The following is a 19,113-nucleotide window of genomic DNA, read 5'->3' as shown; positions in this document are numbered from 1 at the left end:
TAATTTAATGTAAAAAATATCCAAATCTATTTTAAGTTTTGTTAAAGTTGGTGTTCATACAGCTGTTCCTACAAGAAATTAGTTTACAAGGACCAATTCCCAGGTACAAGGGCTGTTGACATTCGGCTTTAGTTAATGAAGCAGTGTGTCACAGTGAGGGTGGAGAGCTAAATGTATTAATTCGGATAAATGAGATTAAGCAATACAAATCAGGCTGTCAGCAATGATTTTCTGCTCTGTGCCTTGCCTAAATAATGAACTCAAAAGGATGAAGCAGATGCTTGCTTGGGGCCAAATTCCTAGTGATCATCAGTGTCTAAAGTACCAGTAGTTCCAGAACAACTATGAAAAACACCCTTGTGATTTTGAAACCACTGGCTGAAACAACAGAGCAAGGAATATCTTGGGTTGCTTTTCCCAGGTTTTGCGTGGCAACATCATCTGACACGTCCTATTGAAAGGGTGAAGTTATGGGGTAGTAGTTGAAGAGTTTGTCAGGAAATTAGCTACTGTAAAATGAGAAACTACCAAAGTTCTTATAATATAATCAATACATCGTGTCGTGCACCAAAATCATACATAAACATTTACAAAATTATTTGCATTGTTTGCATTCTGATGTGTAAAGAAATAACATTTTGGTGTACAGTGTGTTTCTGAGCCCTTAGCTACAATCATATACAATACATTGTCTAAATTAACTACCAGTGTTTTGTTTTTTCATTTGTCTTTTTTTGACATTTTAATACATTTATTTAGTCCTAGCTGCTGGGGTAAAGGTAGTTATACTGTGTTTAACAACGAGAGTGGACATGAGATTACATTTTTGAACATTTATGATAAACGGACATCTTTTAACACTAGTAATTAGTGACACAAAGTAACTCGGAGACTGCTTTTAAAGCCCCAAAGCTGTTTTTTTAACCTGAACCTTTGAGTGTGAACAGACAGACACAGCATCACATTGGATTATACAATTCTGAACCGCAGTTTGTTTGTTTTTTGCTTTACACAGGATTTCCATTTTAAAGGCCAATAGAGAAGCCAGAAATTTCAAGCATTCTTTGTTTTGTTTTTTTTGCAATGCCCACTTCACACTTCTTGTCACGAGCGTAATGTTCATAGATCTAAGATGCCGAAGACCTCCATGATTTAGCTCTTTAAATGTCTAGTTTCCAAGGATTAAACTAAACTGAGAAGAATGTGGGTAGGATCTGTCTTGGTTAATCCGATGTTGTCAAGAGTTGTATGTCAAAAACAGTCACTGTGAATTAGTAATTGTTACAGATAACTACGTGTACATAAGAGAAGAACAGCATGGAGATGGCATTTGCATTCTCTGCCCTGTAGCTAATAGGATTTTGTTCACCTGACAGCATTCAGCTTTGTCGAAGCTCAGCTTGATACTGATACTGCAGATCAGCTCTTCTACTCTCTTACAGGCTAACTGATATAAATAGCCACAGTGGGCTAGAAGCCTGTTACAGCATGGTTAGTTTAACATAGCCTAGCTCCTCAGACTAAACAGACGTCTTGACCCAGTGTTTGGTTGCTTCCTTATGAATAAATCTGCTCATGAGACTATTGCACTTCTTCCCACTGCGCAAGTACAGTATGTGATCATCAGGTCAGTCCCCAGTGATCTGAAACCCCCCTCAGTCAAGCCATTGAAATTGTCAATGTGAAAATAAACTTATGGGTTGACATTTTCTCATTTTTCTAATGGAAGAAATAGTCAAGCTTCTCTGTCCATTATCTCATGTTAACCACAAAAATGAGGCAGATTTTTTTTCTCAAGAAAGTCAAATGTGTAGAGCCCAAAATCCCAGGGGCTGTGTTGATAAGCTCTGTACTCTGGTTCATTTTTACTGAAATACAAGCTCATTGGTGATTTAAAAAAAATTCAACCAGCATATAAAATTATAGAAATATTTGCATGTTAGTACAATTGCAATGGATTTGCAGTAATATGAAAGCATGGCATTAAAAATAACTTCTCTTCTTTTTATGTCTTTCAGAAGATGATGGTGAGTACCAGTTTACTGTTTTGCTCACCAACATTAACATAATTCTGCATGTTTTAACTCTAGTCACTACCAACTTTAGTGTTTAGTAATGGGGATTTTTAGATGAATTCTGTAGATATGCTGAGTTATATAATACATCTTTGACTTGCATAACTCAGGGCAGCCCTATTCTGATTAATGAATAACTTTTCATTTTAACTATTTACTGTTTTATTTAAGTTTTTGTCAACCGTATAAAAGCTTATATACCCGTGTTTTTCACACTGAAAATAAGTGAATGATCTCATGAAACTCAGATCAGTGTGCTAAGCCATTTAGAGCTAATACAAATCTAGTGCCAGGTATCTGTGATGTACTGTAAACCCATTCTCTCAGTAGACACAAAACATTCTCATTTATCTGATCTTACTCAACTATGAATGTTATGACTCTCTTAAAGTTTATAGACCGAAAGAAAGCAGCAAGAGGAATCCAATTTTTAAAAAAAAATGTTACAGAAAGGGATAGCTGTTTGTGAGGCAAAAGCTATAAAGAGCACTTAGAGACTAATTTTATTTCAGTGCTGTGTTCTTGGCTCATAGTCACAATATCACAGTTCACCAAATGTAACATAGGGATAGTGGTTGTGACACACAGCTCAAGTGATTTTTGTGGTATTTTTTTTTTTCCATTTAGTCTTCTATGGCAAGACAGCAACCTAGTCTTGAAATAGAATTCGGAGATGGTTGAAGTATGACCAAAAGCCCTCTTAATCTCTAAGGCTGTTATCACGAACTTCAGACAAACACTGTTTTAGAAACGCAGGAGCTGAGGGAACTGAGTTGGACTTAGTTTGTAAGTGCTTCTGAAAGCTATCACGGCCCTCATGCCCATGTACTTTATCCAGACTGTTCATTAATCAGAAAGGGGTTTGACCCTAAAGCTGCTGCCTTGGAAAAAGCTCATAATAATGACAGCACTGCTTGTCGTACCCTACTTTCATACTGTGTTTCCCTTTCTTCTTACCTGTGTCAGTCAACTGTTCTACACGTAGGCCCACCCCCTATATAACTTGTGTATTAATAGAAACCGCACTCTCAGTCATTTTTACTAATAGGTTTTTTTATTTTTATTTTATTAGTGACTAAATTCTTATAAAACTATAACTGCAAATGCATAAACAGTATGGTACAGCTAACCACTCCTAATAATAAGCATGCCAAGTGAAATACATATGAAGTATTTGAATACTTTAGTAAAATAAATTTGTATTTTTCATATATTCCTTTATCATTTCTCTCATTTCCTAATTCTTGCTCTATTTACACTTTCCAGAGTAAAATCCAGAGACTTCAAGCTTTCCTAGACTTGAGGGAGATTAAAAATAAACCTTTGGATGAAGGGACTCCTCTTCTTGAATGTATTCATCACTCTGTAAAGTTAATCTCGAGTTTCCTTAGCCATCATACTTTTCAGTTCAAGGTATTATTTACCAATTAAAAATGTACAGAACTGTGTGCGCATTGTATTTATTGCTGTAAAAGAACTGTTGAACGTTACTTTTTATTTATAATAAAGCAAAACTTCGAACCCTCCTGCAGTATGTTGTGAAAATGTCAAGGTATTGATAGTAAACAAGTGTTTCTGTTTCCTGTTCCGTTCCCTGACTATCCTGTTTTTCCTTTTATTTCCTGCTCTGGGTTTCCAAATGCCTTTTGCTTTCAAACTGCATGCTGATGTAGAATTTTGTTGGGGTCACTGTGCTTATCAGATCACTGTGCAATCAGAAAGGTGTGGAAGTGGCTTACTCTAATTTTGCTGTGTATTTCTTTTAGTTCTGCTTTTTGGGCTTACATTGCATGGGTTTGTAAATTTCATGCTAACTTTATATTCCAATACATCAGTACAATTACAGTACATGTATTCATGGTTGTAAAAAATGCAGAACAGAGACAAAATTACTGGACCTATTTACAGGTAGGATAAATTCACTTTCTTCAGTTAATGTATAACGCTTTAAGTCTGAAATAGTGACAGATATATATAATAATAATCTCTCTAGTAATGCTTTGAATCCTATCACGCTTTTAGTTTCTGTCGAAAGGAATATTAATCTTAATCAGACTCCAAGTTATTTTCTCATTTGATGTACAGACTTTTATTCATAATTGTGTTGTTAAATTTTCAATGTAGTCTATGAAACAACTCTTCGCAATTAAGTGAGTAGTGTTTTCTTCAACCTTACCTTGGACAAACAGAAGTCCAGCATTGTAGGATTTTTGCATAGTATTAAAATGTGTGCGAAGAGAAAATTTATTTTTTCTCTTTTGGGGAAATCTACAAATAACGGAGATGAAGTAGTCTACGTATATACAGTATTACAAGAATTAAAAAACAAACCTTTTTGTTTAAATCTTGTACCTGTATTGACACCATTCATCTCCCAGTAATGCTTTATTTAACTTATTACATTTTATAAATATTTTGGTTAAATTGCACAAGGATGTAAATATTTATACAGCTTCAGATTCATATAGAGTGATATTAATAATTGACAATCCCTTGATTTACATTAGTTAATTCTGGTCTTTACTATGTTTTGCAAGGGAAGATGAATGTTGATTAAACCTAGGAGAGATATTGGGCCATATTCATCCATCTTTTCAATAGAAAATACAGACTACTGAGACAAGAATAGGTAAAAGATACTTATAATTTTTAGCAAGACTTCTATATCTGTATCCTACAGTAGGTAGGCAGCAATGTTGCTGAAGCTTATACTCCTCTTTCTCAGGAAACAGCTGGATGAGCTGTTTCAATTACTGTAGCTGCTAACATCCATAAGGATTTAGATGGACTGAGTGACCTCCTCTTGCTTGTTAGTATTCCTGTGCTTTCAAATTTTTCTTTGTTGTTATCATATGCGACATAACTGTCTGTTAATTCAGCAAAATGGCATCATTTAATAAATAAGGCCCAATTCTTATTTAACAAGCTATATAGTGTACCTGATAACTTTGTAAATAATACAGTTGGATGGTGGCAATATATGATAGATGCAACTGTATAGGACTTTATTTAAATCATCACTTGTCCTCTAAAATTTGTGTATAGGCCGTTTATAATAGCCTTGTAATTTGTTAACAAGCTACTCTAACAGGCTAATTTCTTTCTGTTCCATTTGAACAGCCTGGGTAGGCCTGCTCAGTTCTGCCTACAAGCTCAGTAAACCTAAACTTCTAAAGCTTCAGCCATGTGCAGCAGAGGCAGGTAGGAGAGCTGTGATGCATGTGAAACATGGCTGGTTAATTTGATTGTTGTTTTGTTAAAAACAAAAGCAGAGCCTGAGGAGGCAGAGGAAGCAGAACCTGCAGGAGAGCCTGCGGTGGAGACTGCCTCGGAGGCCACCGGAGCCGAGGCTGTAGAGGAAGCCGTGGAGGAGACTGCCAAGGAGGCAGTGTTGGAGGCCTCTGAGAGCACCAGAGCCGAGGCTGTGGAGGCAGCAGTGGAGAAGACAGCCACCGAGCCAGCACCGGAGGCTGCAGAGGGCACCACAGCCGAGGCTGTGGAGGAGGCTGTGGCTGAGGCCTTGGAGGAGCCCCCAAGTGAGGCCGTGACCTCTGAGGATGAGGCAAATGGTACCGCCCCGGCTGAGGAGGATGTCTCTCATGCTTCCCCTCCTGTGGAGGAGACGTCTCCAGAACCTCCAGCCACACAGGCGTCTGAGGCCCAAGGTTAAAGAGAAATGTCCATTTTCATACTTCCTGACAGAGCACATAGCCCAGCCCGGGTTACAGAAGTTGCAGAAATTTGAAAACAATTGTTGGAATGATGGTATAAAGCTATTTAACTTGGTTTGGCTGTGAGCAATCTAACAAAAACACTTACAAATAGGTCTCTGTATAAATATTTATTTAATCTTTAAGTAGGTGGTCCTATGGTGATTAAAAATCCTTTTTAGTGTAACCAGGTTATAGGCAAATTAAGCCCATGTTGAGTGATTTAACTAAAAACACCAGTCAGATGCTATTCAGAAAAAGTAGTTAAAATAAGCTATGAAAATGTCATTTAAACATTGCCTACCATCAAGAATATTAAAACACAGATTCTAAAATGAGATGTGATTTTTAAAATAAAGTGTTTTGAAAGAATGCTCCAGATGATTATCCCAGTTAGTCAGGTGGATAAAAAAACATTTGAACTCACTGTGCAAATAAACATTAAGCAACATTTTAATAAAAAGAATTGAAATATTTCTACGAATTTTGTGCTGCTGGGTCTACAGCCTGGTAAATACAATTGATTTTATACAGCTCTTGTTGGGAAAGGTAAATAATACCTGCATGAGAATTTCCTACATTTGCAAGACACCCTACACATCAGTTTTTAACCCAGTTCTCTGCTACTGTAATTCAGAATAGAGTATACAATGAAATGTTAGTTTACCTGCCTTACACAAAAGTCAGTTCTTTGCCGTATTTTGCATTACATTGATTAAAAACAGCCGTTGCTATTTTTTTGTAGCCATCACCACTTATTAATGAGCTAATCAACGTTGCCAAACACATCAGCAGTGTAAAATTTGCTCGGCCTTAAGAAGTTGTTCTTATCAGCTAGTTATCACTGTGAAAGTCCAGTACATTAAGAATGAGGTTAAAGCCATGATTGATGTGAAAGAGTCTTAAAATTAAACCAAACAAAGTATTCTGTATTAGAAGTTCCTGTAAGTGCCCAACAGTGCAATTGGCACTCTGGTAAATTCCACACCACAATGATGAGTCTGTGCACAGGTGTCACCCTTATATACTGTATAGTCCTAAAGTATTCACTTCTCATCCAATGATGTCCTGTTTTACTTAATTACAAATTATATATACACATTTCTTAAAGTGAATATTTATAATAAAAACTTGAATGCTCAAATTGAACACTGCTACGGGTATACTGTAAGTTTTCAGTTCTATGCACAAAATTACTTCTAAACAGCGCGTGATTAGTTGAGTGGCCTCTGTCTGTGAGCAGTGATAGTTGTTTACATGATTTCAGGATAAGATCCCTCAGTCATGTTATGAATTTCAAACAAAGATTTGACCAAGAAACCTTTCAAATCAATTTATGGATAAAGTTGTTTCAAAGACACTGAATAAACTCTCTGTGCAACGTGAAGTCATTAAGACGTGGAAGGTGTGTCATACTACTTGTACACTGCTTAGATCAGGCTGTCCCTCCAAACTGAGCAGCCCAGCAAAGAAGGAAACTGGTTGGGGACGCTGCAGTAAAGTTAATAGTGATTTTGAAAATGCTACAGGGTTCAGAAATAGGACAATATGTCAAAGTGAGTCAAAGTTGGACAGTTTGACAGAATGGTGATAAGGACATCATTATTGAGATACATATATTTTGATAGTATAATAGAATTAATGATTATATGTTTGGTAGTCCTTTAAATAACAGTATCAAATTGCTTTTAAGAGGAAAACATGCTCCTAATATCTACATGACTCTAAAAAGTAATGATGGGATTTTTACTTTTGTTTCTCATTAATGTAATAAAGAGTATTTTTGTGGGGGTCTTCACATCCCCTTTAGACCTACTTTGTTCCTTTATGATGTGAACATGAAGGTATCCATTCTCTGGTGCTCTACTATGCTTATTTCAGCTCAGCCTGTAGCCTAATTCTTTGTGAAGTATGTATGTGTACTATAACATTTATTAGTTATAGTGTCATCTTTCACTTTCTTTTTGATGTTTTGATTCTCTGGCACTGACAAAAAAGGCTTTGTAAAATTCATCCTTCAATGTTTCTGGTTAGCTTGTTGAGTCTTTTGAAGAGCCTGACGTTTGGAATATAACACTGTAAACACATTAGCATTCTCTACCTCCTTCTAATACTTCCAATCAGTAACAAATGTTGTTTCAGAGTTAGAAGCTGAAAGCTTAGTCTGTCTGCTTCCAGTGTTTTTGTTCTGTAAATCTGGTCCAAAAAAGTCACTGTGTGCATTCCTACAAAAAAACAAGATGCTAGAACAAAAACATTTTTTTCATAAAAATTGAAGAAAAAAAAATGGGTCTCATGATGTGTATTGTGAGTACTGAGGGGAATGAAAAAAGCCTCCTCAAAATAAGGAATTCGGTTTCCTTTAAAATCTTTAGCACCTTCCTGGATGCTATAGAAATTTGCTTTTAGAAAATTGTCAAATGTTCCTCACAGTGGAAGGTGTTTATAAGGAACACAATGTAATATTTGAGTAATGCCATTCATACATGTCTCAGTTCTCGTTAATAATAATCCATTTAAATTGCTTTAGGATGAAATAGGGGAAAATCCCCCCAAAAGTTCCTGTGATCTTCATTATCATCAGAAAACTGCAAAAGATGACAGTTTTGACTCACGGTTTCAAGACTTTTTGTGTTGTTCTATGATGAAAGTGCAAGCATGCATTCTGATCCTTCCTTGCTCTTGTTTGTTTCAGTGTGCTCAGGCACTGAGCAAACCATGGTAACACTTGAAACCACACAGCAAAGGCTCATGCAAGCATGATTCTCTGTGCATTTTGTATGGGATTGAAGATGGAGCTGTGGCCTAAAGTCTATTTGATCTATTAGCTGTTAATTATCAAATTTAAAACTAGAAACTATAACATTTGCCTTGTTACCATTTTCCAAACAATGTTTCCTGATCTCCTCTTCTGTTAATGTATGTTGATCAGTGGAAATATGACAAATATGTTCAGTGTGTCTCATTTTCCAGACTTTCTGTCACAAACCAGCTATTACTGTTAACTAATTGACTGTTACCATTCACCACATTAAACCATTCCCTTCCAGTGCATGGCTCCATTTGTATTGCTTAATCTGAAAGAGAATCATTCTTCTTGACATACGTCTGAAGCTCTTGATATTTCTGTGTTATGGATTAATAACAACAGGCTTGGGTTCTAGAAGTTATGTAAATGTCGAATTTCCTCCTACTTTACTTATTAGCAAAGCTTTAACCCCCAGAACAACTTGCAACCCTTCTCTCCCTCCGTAACCCTCCTTTTTGTGAACTTTGTCTGTGGTTATGCCATTGGTGTGTTTATTGCATGTGGTGTAGAGGTCCTGGCATATTTCCTTCCTCACTTTAAACTGTGCTTTCGCTACGTGTTGAGCATAGAACAAGAAGGAGAGCAGGGGTTTAGATGGTCTTTGGGCTTATTATAGAAGGAGTCACTATGGATCTTTTTTATTGTAGGTATTGCACATCAATGTTCAGTACTCAAAAAGCCAAGTGACCTTATATATTATATATATACAGTATGACATGGTATGTATATATATTATATATAATATAAGGTTTGTCTGTTATTACATATAATACTTTGTTTTATTTTAAAATTGATCATTTTAAATTGTAGGAAATAGGAGTAAAAGTGAAGCCACGTTGTCAGTAATGTTTTAACTCAACAATACAGAATTAATGTAAGGAAAACATACAGGCTCATTTTTGGATATAATCGAAAAATGTCCTAATATTTGGAATGGGAGGCTCTGCTCTTTGAGGACAAGCAACATGTGAGATATGCAACAAGTAGAGCTGACCCCCACTCTGAAGTGTAAAAAAACATATTTGGTATGTGAAGCTTTCTAAAAGTAGTCCAAACACTCTGGGTTTTTGTTTTCTTTTTACTTTTAGGTTTAAAATTGACTAACTTTTCTTTGCCACTCACATATTGGCATAATTCTCTCACTATAACCCCATGTAGTATAAGCCCCTTCAGCATTACTCCTTTGAGGTTCTCTTCTATACTGGGAAACTTAGAAATGTTTCATTTTGATTTCTTTCTAAAATGCTTTCTATTTATGAGAAACATCCACATATGGGTTGTACAAGGGAACATACTCCATTCTTTTAATTTTATTGCTTCTTACATTACAGTTCTGTATATTGACATAATTTTCGGGGACCTTGGGCCTTCATTTTAGGTACAACAATCTTGCTTTATGATGACATGAGAAAAATGTTCTTAAATTTTTATTTTCTGTTCTAAGAAACTTACACATGGTATTTTTGAACGGACTATAAAAGTGAATAAGATTGTCAGAAATAACTGACCTAATCATCAACTATTGATTTTTTTAAAGAACTTCTAGTGTTCTAGAAATGTATAGTGGCCTGATGAACATTACATGAGCTGATTCACATTGATGTACAGTCTGCAAAAATATCAACTGAAAGAATTTAGTTGTTAGCTTGTAAATTCATCAGTTCTAAGATTCTTTAAGAGTATTAAGGTTCTTCAAAACATGAATTTACGTTTACCTTTTATTTTTAGGTCTGAATGGCCAGTTCAGGTATTTAAACATAGGCCCATTCTTATTAGTTCTAAGTCTCATAGAATGTATATTTTTTGTTTTATAGTTTTAAACATGTCAAATTATTCAGTATTCAAATTTTGGAAGATATATTTGACATGAAAAGCTCACTCAGTGTTCATTGGAGTATGAGGCATTGAATGTCTCTTTGGTATTGTTAATTACAACAGGGTACTTTTTTTAAAGCTACAAATCGTGAGAGATGGTTTGGAATTTTATTAATAGTACTTGCTGGCATTGTCTGATTTATAAGATGGCATTCATTTTGCTCTTCTTAATAATCTCCCCATATAATTAATCAAATTTAATGTACCAAGTAAAAGACAGTTGCAGCTTTCACAAAGCTCAGCCTTTTTTCCAGTTGTGCTGTCCATTATGATTTTAAAAATGTTAAACCTCACTTATGTCATTTACAAGCCCAAAATGCATACATAGGATTTTGTTCACTCATTTCTACATACCGTCTTTGCTTCTGAACCACGCTAGAGACATCACCTTTTAAAATCAATCTGCAGATTAACTTTTGGAGGTAAAAGCTTATCTTACTTCATTCTCCAGGTCGATTTGATGTGGATAAATGTTTTATTATGTAAAAGAATCAGCTTCTAACATTGGTGCTCCTTCTCATATTTTTTTTTTATTCTGTGAGGATGTTTGGAAATCAAGCAAATATTACATTTCCTTTCCTCCAGCCATTTAATTTCCTTAGGAGGTTCAAAAAGAGATAAAAAAATAACTCCCCCGAATGTCTCCATACAAGTAGTAGCAGTACCCAGATGTGAAACTTAAAGAATAGTCAAACAAATTCTTTACCTGTAGCAGGTTAGCACTGTCTTTAGGTATATTAGATTTGTAAATTAATTGCTGAACTGGTCTTTTATTCCTTCATGAAGTAGTCTGAAGAGAGTAGACTGGAAAATGGGAACTACCTGAAGAAGGCTCCACAGCTGAAATATTGTTTTTTTTATTTTATTTTCAGCCTTAGACTAATTTCTGCTTGTTCCTTATCTACCTTTACTCCCACTTGAAGAAGATTGTCTACATTTATTGAAAGCAACATTCTCTCTCTTTCTTTCTGACACCCCAAAATTAGACTGGCACTGTTTCCTCTTCTCCAGTCAGCAGAATCCTAATCCCGTACCCTGTGTCCTTCATAGTATCCTCCCTTCTCATCAACACATAACTTCCAAATACTCTGCCTTTTCTTTCTTTCTCATATCAAACAATTACAAGACACACAAAGAAGGGTCTAGAATCATGAGGTGTCTCATTAGCTCCACTGCAATCTGGAATTTTACAGTGAATCCTCTATGAACCCAGGTCAAGAGGGTGTGTGTACTTGTGCATAAAGAGCAGGACAGGACAGACATCTTGAGTTGCTCTGGGGTATTGTAGTGAGTGTTGTGGGGTTACCTTGCCTCTAGTATATCTTCACTCTCAGCCTTCATGGACGATGGGTATGTGAAAACTTGCAGCTCTCAGAGAAAGAGCAGTTTTGGTTATTTCCTTGCAGAATATTATTTTTCCTGACATAAGGTATATATGATCTTAAAGATTAGATTTAAGGTGGAGTGCAATCATCATGTAGATTTCTAACAGATTGTTGTACAGTATTTTAATTGGGCAAAATGTCCATATCATGGATCTCCAAATTAATTTTATGTGAGTAATCTAATTTTAATGTCGACTATTGAGCAAATCATCTGTTTATAAATGTATAGACATAAAAGAATCCTGAATAAAGTTCTGTATGTTTTTTTAATACCTATTATTATGCTCATATTATGATCATCATCATATTATGCTGAGCTGTAGACATCAAACCACAGTGCTCACATTAAAAGATGAACAGTCAAATTGAACCTGAGAGTAGACAGTCACTCTTTACAAGAGAAACTATCACTTCTCTTCATGTTACCCATTCTTTGGAATGATATAGCAGGATATTTATTTTTTAAAACATCTTTCAAGCAGCAAAGACAACCATTGATCAGAAGTTCCAGAGGTTTTTCCTGTTCAATTAAAAGGAGGAAAATTGAAGGTTCATGAAAATAGTGTAAAAATAATTCACCACCTTTTTCATTCTCTGTTTCAGTGCCAGTGCCTGAGCTGTCTAATGCCATGAAAACTGTATCAGCTGTCCCTATGGCAGAGGCAGTAGACATAGCAGCAGCTTCTGTAGGAGACATAAGCAGTGCAGCACCTGCCCTAGTGCAAGATGCAACTCAGCAAGTAGTGACACTAATACAAATGTCAACACAGTCTCCTGATCAGAATGTGGACACTTCTCCAGTAACAAAAGTGGTTTCTCAAGAGAAGCCCAATGTAATAACACTGGTTTCAGTGAGTGATAAGGAAGCCTCATCTCAAAGTCCCTCGGCAGTAGCTGTGGAGGAGCTGGACAACACTACAGCAGACATGGGAACAGTGGAAACAGCCATAACTCCAGAAGCTCAAACAGAAAACAAGTCATCTGTGATTCAAGACGCTGATAAAGCAGGCATCCCTTCAGAGGAAACAACAGTTTCTCCTGTGGAGGACACTTCAGACGTTTCAATAGAGAGGGACACGGTTCTCACTTTAGAATTTACAGCAGCTACTTCAGATGAGGATGTAACAGAAGTTCTAATTGAGAGCACACACATTTGTCCAGAAGAAGATTCAGTGGTCACTCCAGTAGAAGAGACAACAACCGCTACAGTCAAAGAGCAAGCAGGCATTACACAAGACAGTACAGTAATCAATGCAGACGTTACTGGTGAAGTAACAGCTGTCACCCCAGGAGAGGTATTAACAGGTGCAGCACAGGAAGAGGTTGTAGTAAATTTGCTGGGTGCGTCTGAAGAGGCTCAAGAAGAGAAGGAGGAAGCCAGTGCAGAAGAAAAAATGTCACATACACCAAGAGAAGTCTCTGTGTTTGCTCTAGTAGCTCCAGCTGAGGAGGAGGCAGTGACTCCAGCTGAAGCTGATCCTGTGGGAGTAACAGCCAAGCCTCTAGCAGTGGAGACAGGGGAGGAAAGCAAAGGGAAACTAGCAAAGGACGTGCCAGTGGGTTTTGTGGAGCAAGGAGAGGACGCAATAGAGGAGGCAGAAGCTGAGTCAGCAAAGCGCACAGCACTCCCTGTTATTCTGGAGGCAGAAGTGATACCAGTGGCAGGGGGAGTGATCGAGACAGAAGCGATCCCAGCAGCAGGGTGTGCTGTCCCCTCAGCACAGGAAGCAGCAGTGGCTCAGGTGATGGAGAGAGTGGGGGAAATTGTGACCCTGGATATTGAAGCAGGTGGAGTCTCAGAACAGGAAGCAGTGGAGTCAGAACACAAGGCTGACGAAATGACATCCATTCCAGTTGAGACTGAGGTTGTGGAGAAGACAGTGTCTCCAGTGGGGGTTGGGGTGGAAACAGAAGTGACTTCTGAGGCAAAGGCTGTGGATAATTCTGCTACTCTTGAGGAGAAGAGTCCACTTGCTGGGGAGATTATCCTAAATCATCTTGAGGCAGAAGAAACCTTTCAAGAAGACAAAGGTAGACAGCAGTAGATTGGAAGGGGTTTATTAAATCTCACAAGCCACTTGTTGTTACACCCAGAATGTAAAGAAATGGTTTGCTACTTAAAACATAAAAGTATTATATTAAATGAGTTGAAAAAGAAAAATGTGCACACTCATCAAACTAATATGGGGTTATATAAGTTCAGTAAGTATAAAATAATTTTGTTTTAATTGAACCCTTGTATAGTGCTTTTTCATAGTTTATCCTGGAAATAATACACAATCAAAGTATAACTTGGTGCTTTATGCCCGGTGTTGCAATTAAATATAGAAATCTAAATTGACTATATATTTCAAAATATTTTACCAGAAAATATACTTTAATTAGACAATTGTATATGGAGGTATAACAGAACTGCTGCCTTGTAGCTCTTGGCCCCTGGGTTTGATTCTGGCCCTAGGCACCTTCTATGTGGGGTTTACATGTTCTCCTCATGTCTGCTTAGGATTTCTCCAGGTACAGCAGTTTCAGACCATAGTTTAAAGACATGCTGTCCTGGTTAATTTGTGTCACTGGGTGGCTTGGATGTGTGTTTGTGTCCTGTGATGGACCGTGTCCTGTCCAGGGTGTTGTCCTGCCTAGTTATTGAAAATGACAGTGTATACCTCATGTATTATAGGCAATTTTTTCAGGTGTTTCCCTTTCCCTAATGTTTGGTTTTCATTTTAACAGTCAAGTGGGGCAGATAAGAGCACAGGCATTTAACCACCTGTTGAAAGGTAAGATAATAACCTATATTGAAATCTACACCACGAATAAGCGTTCACTTAAAACTCTTAGATGTGGAAACGATGAATACTGATGTGATATTTCATTAGAATGTATTATTTGGATTTAACTATACCGTGTTTTTAGTAGTTTCCGCTAGGTGGCAGTATTTTGCGTAGTTCTCTATTTCACCGATATTCACATTCACACATTATTGTTTACTGTAGTTCCAACAGGTCCAGGATTCTATTCTCAGCTCTGCTTCTACTCTGGTTCACTGATATTCACTCCTGGTGATGTAGGGCTGCAGCTCAATTTCTAATCGGGAATGAGTAAAGAACTGAAAATAATGGTAACACAGACTAATTAAGTGAACAAATTATTCTGATAAATTCATTAAGTGTTCAGAGTGGGATAGAAACCAAAAGGCACATAAGCCCTCCAGGAACAGGAATGAACATCAGAGGTTTCATTGTTGAGGATGTCAGATTAAAAGACACTCTTGGGGAAAAAAATCTCTATTAAATAGTTTTTTCTGTTTTCTTCTTCTTCTTCTTCTTCTTCTTCTTCTTCTTCTTCTTTTTCACAGCCTTAGTCCCAGACTGTCCTGGGGTCAGCTGCTTTGGTTGCTCTTTTCCACTTGTCTCTGCCGAGCACATCTTCCTCACTCACTTCACATACCTCCATATCTTTTCTCACACAATCTATCCATCTCTTTCTAGGCCTGCCTCTTCCTCTGTTACCTTCCACCTCAAATTCCATTACCCTCTTTGTTACTTCCTCAATGTCCCTCCTCATGATATGTCCATACCACCGTAACCTCGCCTCTCGCATCTTCTCAACCACATCCACCACCCTACATCATCTACGGATTTCTTCATTTCTTATCTTATCCTTCATTGAAATCTGCAGAATCCATCTCAACATCCTTTTTTTATTATTAAGTGATAATCAGTTTGTGAGTCTAGAAAAATATTCACCACACCCTGCCAATTCTCTCCAGTTAAAAACTGTTCTTTGAGTGCCAATTAGTACTGTATGTACCAACGATTGCTGTAGTTCTAGTGGCTAATCATCTTTAAGTAGTATCTGATTATGATTAGATTATGATGGGGTTTATTTGATGTCTTATTTTTCTTTTCCACAGCAGAGAAGAGGAGAGATGGTGAGGAATTCCATGGAGAACTACAAGGAAAAGGAAGTGCCTTGCCTATTCTCCCTTCTCACACAGTGTCCTGGTTTAAGCAGAGGACAGTGTCTGCTTTACTGATCATTTTCCAGTGCTTGCCCTTGCTTTTCATTCCATGTAAACAACTTGTGAGGTACAAACCACAGAACTGCTGTTTAATCCATTTTAATACAATCCATTTTTGGGGGTCATGTTTAAACAAACATTTAAGATATTTTGCACAAAAACAAAGCAAAAAAAAAGTTGTAAACGTTTTCTCTAAAAAGGGGGGTTTGGAGAACACACAGTTTATTTTGAAAAATGTAAAGCTGTGCTGAAATCTCTGGAGTATGAAGCAAGAATTAATCATGAGACAGAGATGTAGGTAAGCCAGATTTTGCAGTACTCTGACTTTTACCAGATTTGCCCATAACAATAGGGGCATTAGGGTTGGTCAATACTTCATATTTCTGACACGGTACTTAAATTCATTAGAACAGTTTGCCTCATGACTCATTTGAAAGCTATTTCCTTCACAATTTAATGTTGAAAAAACACTTTATGTGTCCTTATTTTTGTCTGGAGGACAGCTGGTGGATTAAGCAAACACCCCGAAAACATGGATCTCATTAAAAGTCAGTATAGAGCACTCATTACATTCCAAACCTCCATAAAATGCCAGTGGTCAGCTTCATTCAAACATGGCTGTGTACTTGGGGCATTGTGGAGACTCCTATAATGGAAGATCATTTCATACAGCTAGTAGAAATTGCAGGCAGCTGACAGCTGAGGCAGATTCTGGCATGGAAATACTGCAGAGTCATCCACAAGCATTGAAGCACATACATGGTCTCCAGGCCCAGGCAACCCCAAGCCCCAAACAACAAAAGGCCCCATTTCCATTAGGATCTGTGGCTGAGCAATGTTAACATAATAGTCTCATTTTAGGCTGTGAGACCTTTTATGTAAGGATTCAGCTACATTTTATGCCCACTTGGTTACGGCCCAAGTGATGAAATGTGTCCCCACCACAATGGCCCAACAAAAAATCATACAGTTTCAGCACTGTGTCCTCAACCATTAGCAGGCTAGTTCATGGAGATTATTGATCATAGAGATGATGGCAATCATTTTCTGGGTCTCAAAGGTAATTGTGATGTCTGGCTACAGTATACGGTATGTTAAAGTCAAGCCATCAGTCAACCAAAACAGTCATCAGTCAAAGCTATACTGGTGCTTTACAACAACAACAAAAAAACATGCTATTGAAGAATGTGACTTGGATCTGCTGAAACTCACACTCTGCTGTCCAGACCTGGCCTTAGGTTACTCTTTTGAAATCTGAAGGGTAATCTTCATACTTCAGGGTTTGCAGATGTTGACAATGTAAATGCCTTCACTGAGACCCGTCTAGACTGAGAACCTGAAAACTTCTAATTTGCAGTCATATACAAGTGCAAAGAAGCGCTGGCCAAATATATTGAAGTTAATAGGGACAATGTTGACATGTGAGAACTTATAGCAAGAACAATCTTACATATGTTGTACTATGACTGTATTGACCCACACTAACACCATATTTCCTTAAAAACACTGAAATATGATCCTTACAGTGTTGCCTACAGAACAATGCCCCCTGTTTCTGTGGTGAGGCACTGATTTTATTTGCTTGGCACAAAAGGAAGAGTGCATCTTAATGGACCAGTAGTATTATTTTCCGCTTCTGTGACTCTTCTTTTAAAGTGTTCCATGCAAATGGCAGGTGAACCAAAGACTGTTCAGTTTATGAGTTTAGGTGATCAGAGCTTAAATATACTTTTCCCCCATGGCACCCTACTTGTTAAATTTAGAAATATCTATTATTAATGTAAAAAATCATTATTTCAGGTTTTAGCCTCTTAAGCCTCTTAGGCAGTGAGGCTTATTAAAGAAATTGTAGATTAAAGTGGTTGTATACCTCACAATTGGATGAGGCAGGTATTCATTTGTTTAATTATGTTGCCAGATTTTCACATGCTAATGTAGCATTTTATTCATCCATCACAGGGCACACATAGACACCAACACTCACACATACCCACCAGGGCAAATTTACCCAGAAACCAATTAACCTATGGGTATGTCTTTGGACTGTGGGGGGAAACTGGAGCACCTGGTGGAAACCCATCCAAACATGCTGAGAACATACCTTGCAAATGTTGTCTGCCATTGTCCTGAGAGAGCTGGAGTTTATCTGTTTGCTTGTTCTACAATCTTAAAACTAATTTCATGACAGTACTTTAGAAAGGAAAACAGTTCAGCTATTTCAATACACAAGTCTTGTGTACTAAAGTCAATTTATTATATTATATTAAAGTTATAATATGTACCATAGTGTTGTTTATAAACTGTTGTTACAGTTCAGTATACATTAGATAAAGGGTTAAATGTTTACGTCATTACCAGTTGCTACCAGCACACAGTGTAAATAATTTATGACCTTTGTAGTATTATTCCTTTGAAGGAACACTCCATGAATATTACATATATATTTATAGATCATACTAAGTTTAAAGTACTAACAAATAGATTGGTGTAGTTTTCATAAAAGTCTCTGTACTTGCTTTACAATGTCTCTGTCACACACATTTTAGAAATTAGTAAGTTAATTGTAATTAAGTGAAATTGATGTAGAAAGTTTATGAAAATTGTTGAGACTTTATTATTGTACTCATAAACTTTACTGCTTGCCATATTATTATGTAATGAAATAAAGATGATATAGAAATATTCATTGTGTGGAGACTGTAATTGAAACCATAGGAACATCTCTGATTACAGACATTATTATTTATGAAACCTGTTTAAAACCTAGAATAGACATCTAAATAAGTATATTGACTCCCAATAGGAGATACAGATAAAGGTCTTGAAATGCATTTTAGAGAGTCAAGCCTGTAACTTGCTATGGTATTTTTGGGATTACTTCAAACAACAATTGTGCCACTTTGATTCTTCAAAGACAGTCAGAATGTAGTCCCCCCGGTGGTTGCCAAAGTAGTAGATTCTGCAACTAACCATGTGAAAAGAGGTTCCCCTAGCTAATATGAAATCAACTGTTAATTATTAGAAAAAAAACATTAAAGCACAGAAGAATAACCCTTTCAGGCACATTTATGTATTGACAATACCAAAAACATACTGAACCGTGACAGTATATTGTTTCCTTGCATGTGGGGTTTTGGAATTTTATTGATAAAAAGGGAATATCTTGGTCAGAGAAAGAATATGTTGTCACGCTATTTTACAGCATACATACAATCTCAAATCAAGATTTTAACAAAGA

At 36.9% G+C, this 19,113-nt stretch overlaps 2 protein-coding genes across 3 annotated transcripts; both read left to right on the top strand.

Moving 5' to 3' along the window:
• Positions 1-1,961: 1,961 nt before the first annotated feature.
• Positions 1,962-18,538, top strand: mgarpa (mitochondria localized glutamic acid rich protein a). Of its 2 annotated transcripts, XM_069189952.1 has the most exons (5): positions 1,962-4,704; positions 5,345-5,740; positions 12,458-13,885; positions 14,583-14,631; positions 15,768-18,538. In XM_069189952.1, exons 3-4 carry the CDS (start codon positions 12,484-12,486, stop codon positions 14,615-14,617), a joined length of 1,437 nt encoding a protein of 478 aa, XP_069046053.1. In that variant the 5' UTR covers positions 1,962-4,704; positions 5,345-5,740; positions 12,458-12,483; the 3' UTR covers positions 14,618-14,631; positions 15,768-18,538. The 2 variants fall into 2 exon arrangements, with proteins under 2 accessions (XP_069046053.1, XP_069046058.1); XM_069189957.1 differs by lacking the exon at positions 1,962-4,704 and having other exon boundaries at positions 4,711-5,740; positions 15,771-18,538.
• LOC138241185 (uncharacterized) lies at positions 2,749-5,745 on the top strand. The gene is made up of 3 exons (XM_069194191.1): positions 2,749-2,757; positions 3,342-3,426; positions 5,345-5,745. The coding sequence occupies exons 1-3, from the start codon at positions 2,749-2,751 to the stop codon at positions 5,743-5,745; spliced, it is 495 nt and encodes a 164-aa protein (XP_069050292.1).
• Positions 18,539-19,113: the final 575 nt, after the last annotated feature.

This window comes from Lepisosteus oculatus, chromosome 1 (genome assembly GCF_040954835.1).
Source record: "Lepisosteus oculatus isolate fLepOcu1 chromosome 1, fLepOcu1.hap2, whole genome shotgun sequence".
NCBI lineage: Eukaryota > Metazoa > Chordata > Actinopteri > Semionotiformes > Lepisosteidae > Lepisosteus > Lepisosteus oculatus.
This window is presented reverse-complemented; position numbering and strand designations above follow the sequence as displayed.

Bases quoted from the DNA above. Each gene is read 5' to 3' on its own strand.
- mgarpa (XM_069189952.1), top strand. From the start codon at position 12,484: ATGAAAACTGTATCAGCTGTCCCTATGGCAGAGGCAGTAGACATAGCA. The intron at 13,886-14,582 runs GTAGACAGCAGT...TTTCATTTTAAC, and splicing joins AACCTTTCAAGAAGACAAAG to AGTCAAGTGGGGCAGATAAG.
- LOC138241185 (XM_069194191.1), top strand. The intron at 3,427-5,344 runs GTATTCATCACT...TAAAAACAAAAG, and splicing joins AGGGACTCCTCTTCTTGAAT to CAGAGCCTGAGGAGGCAGAG.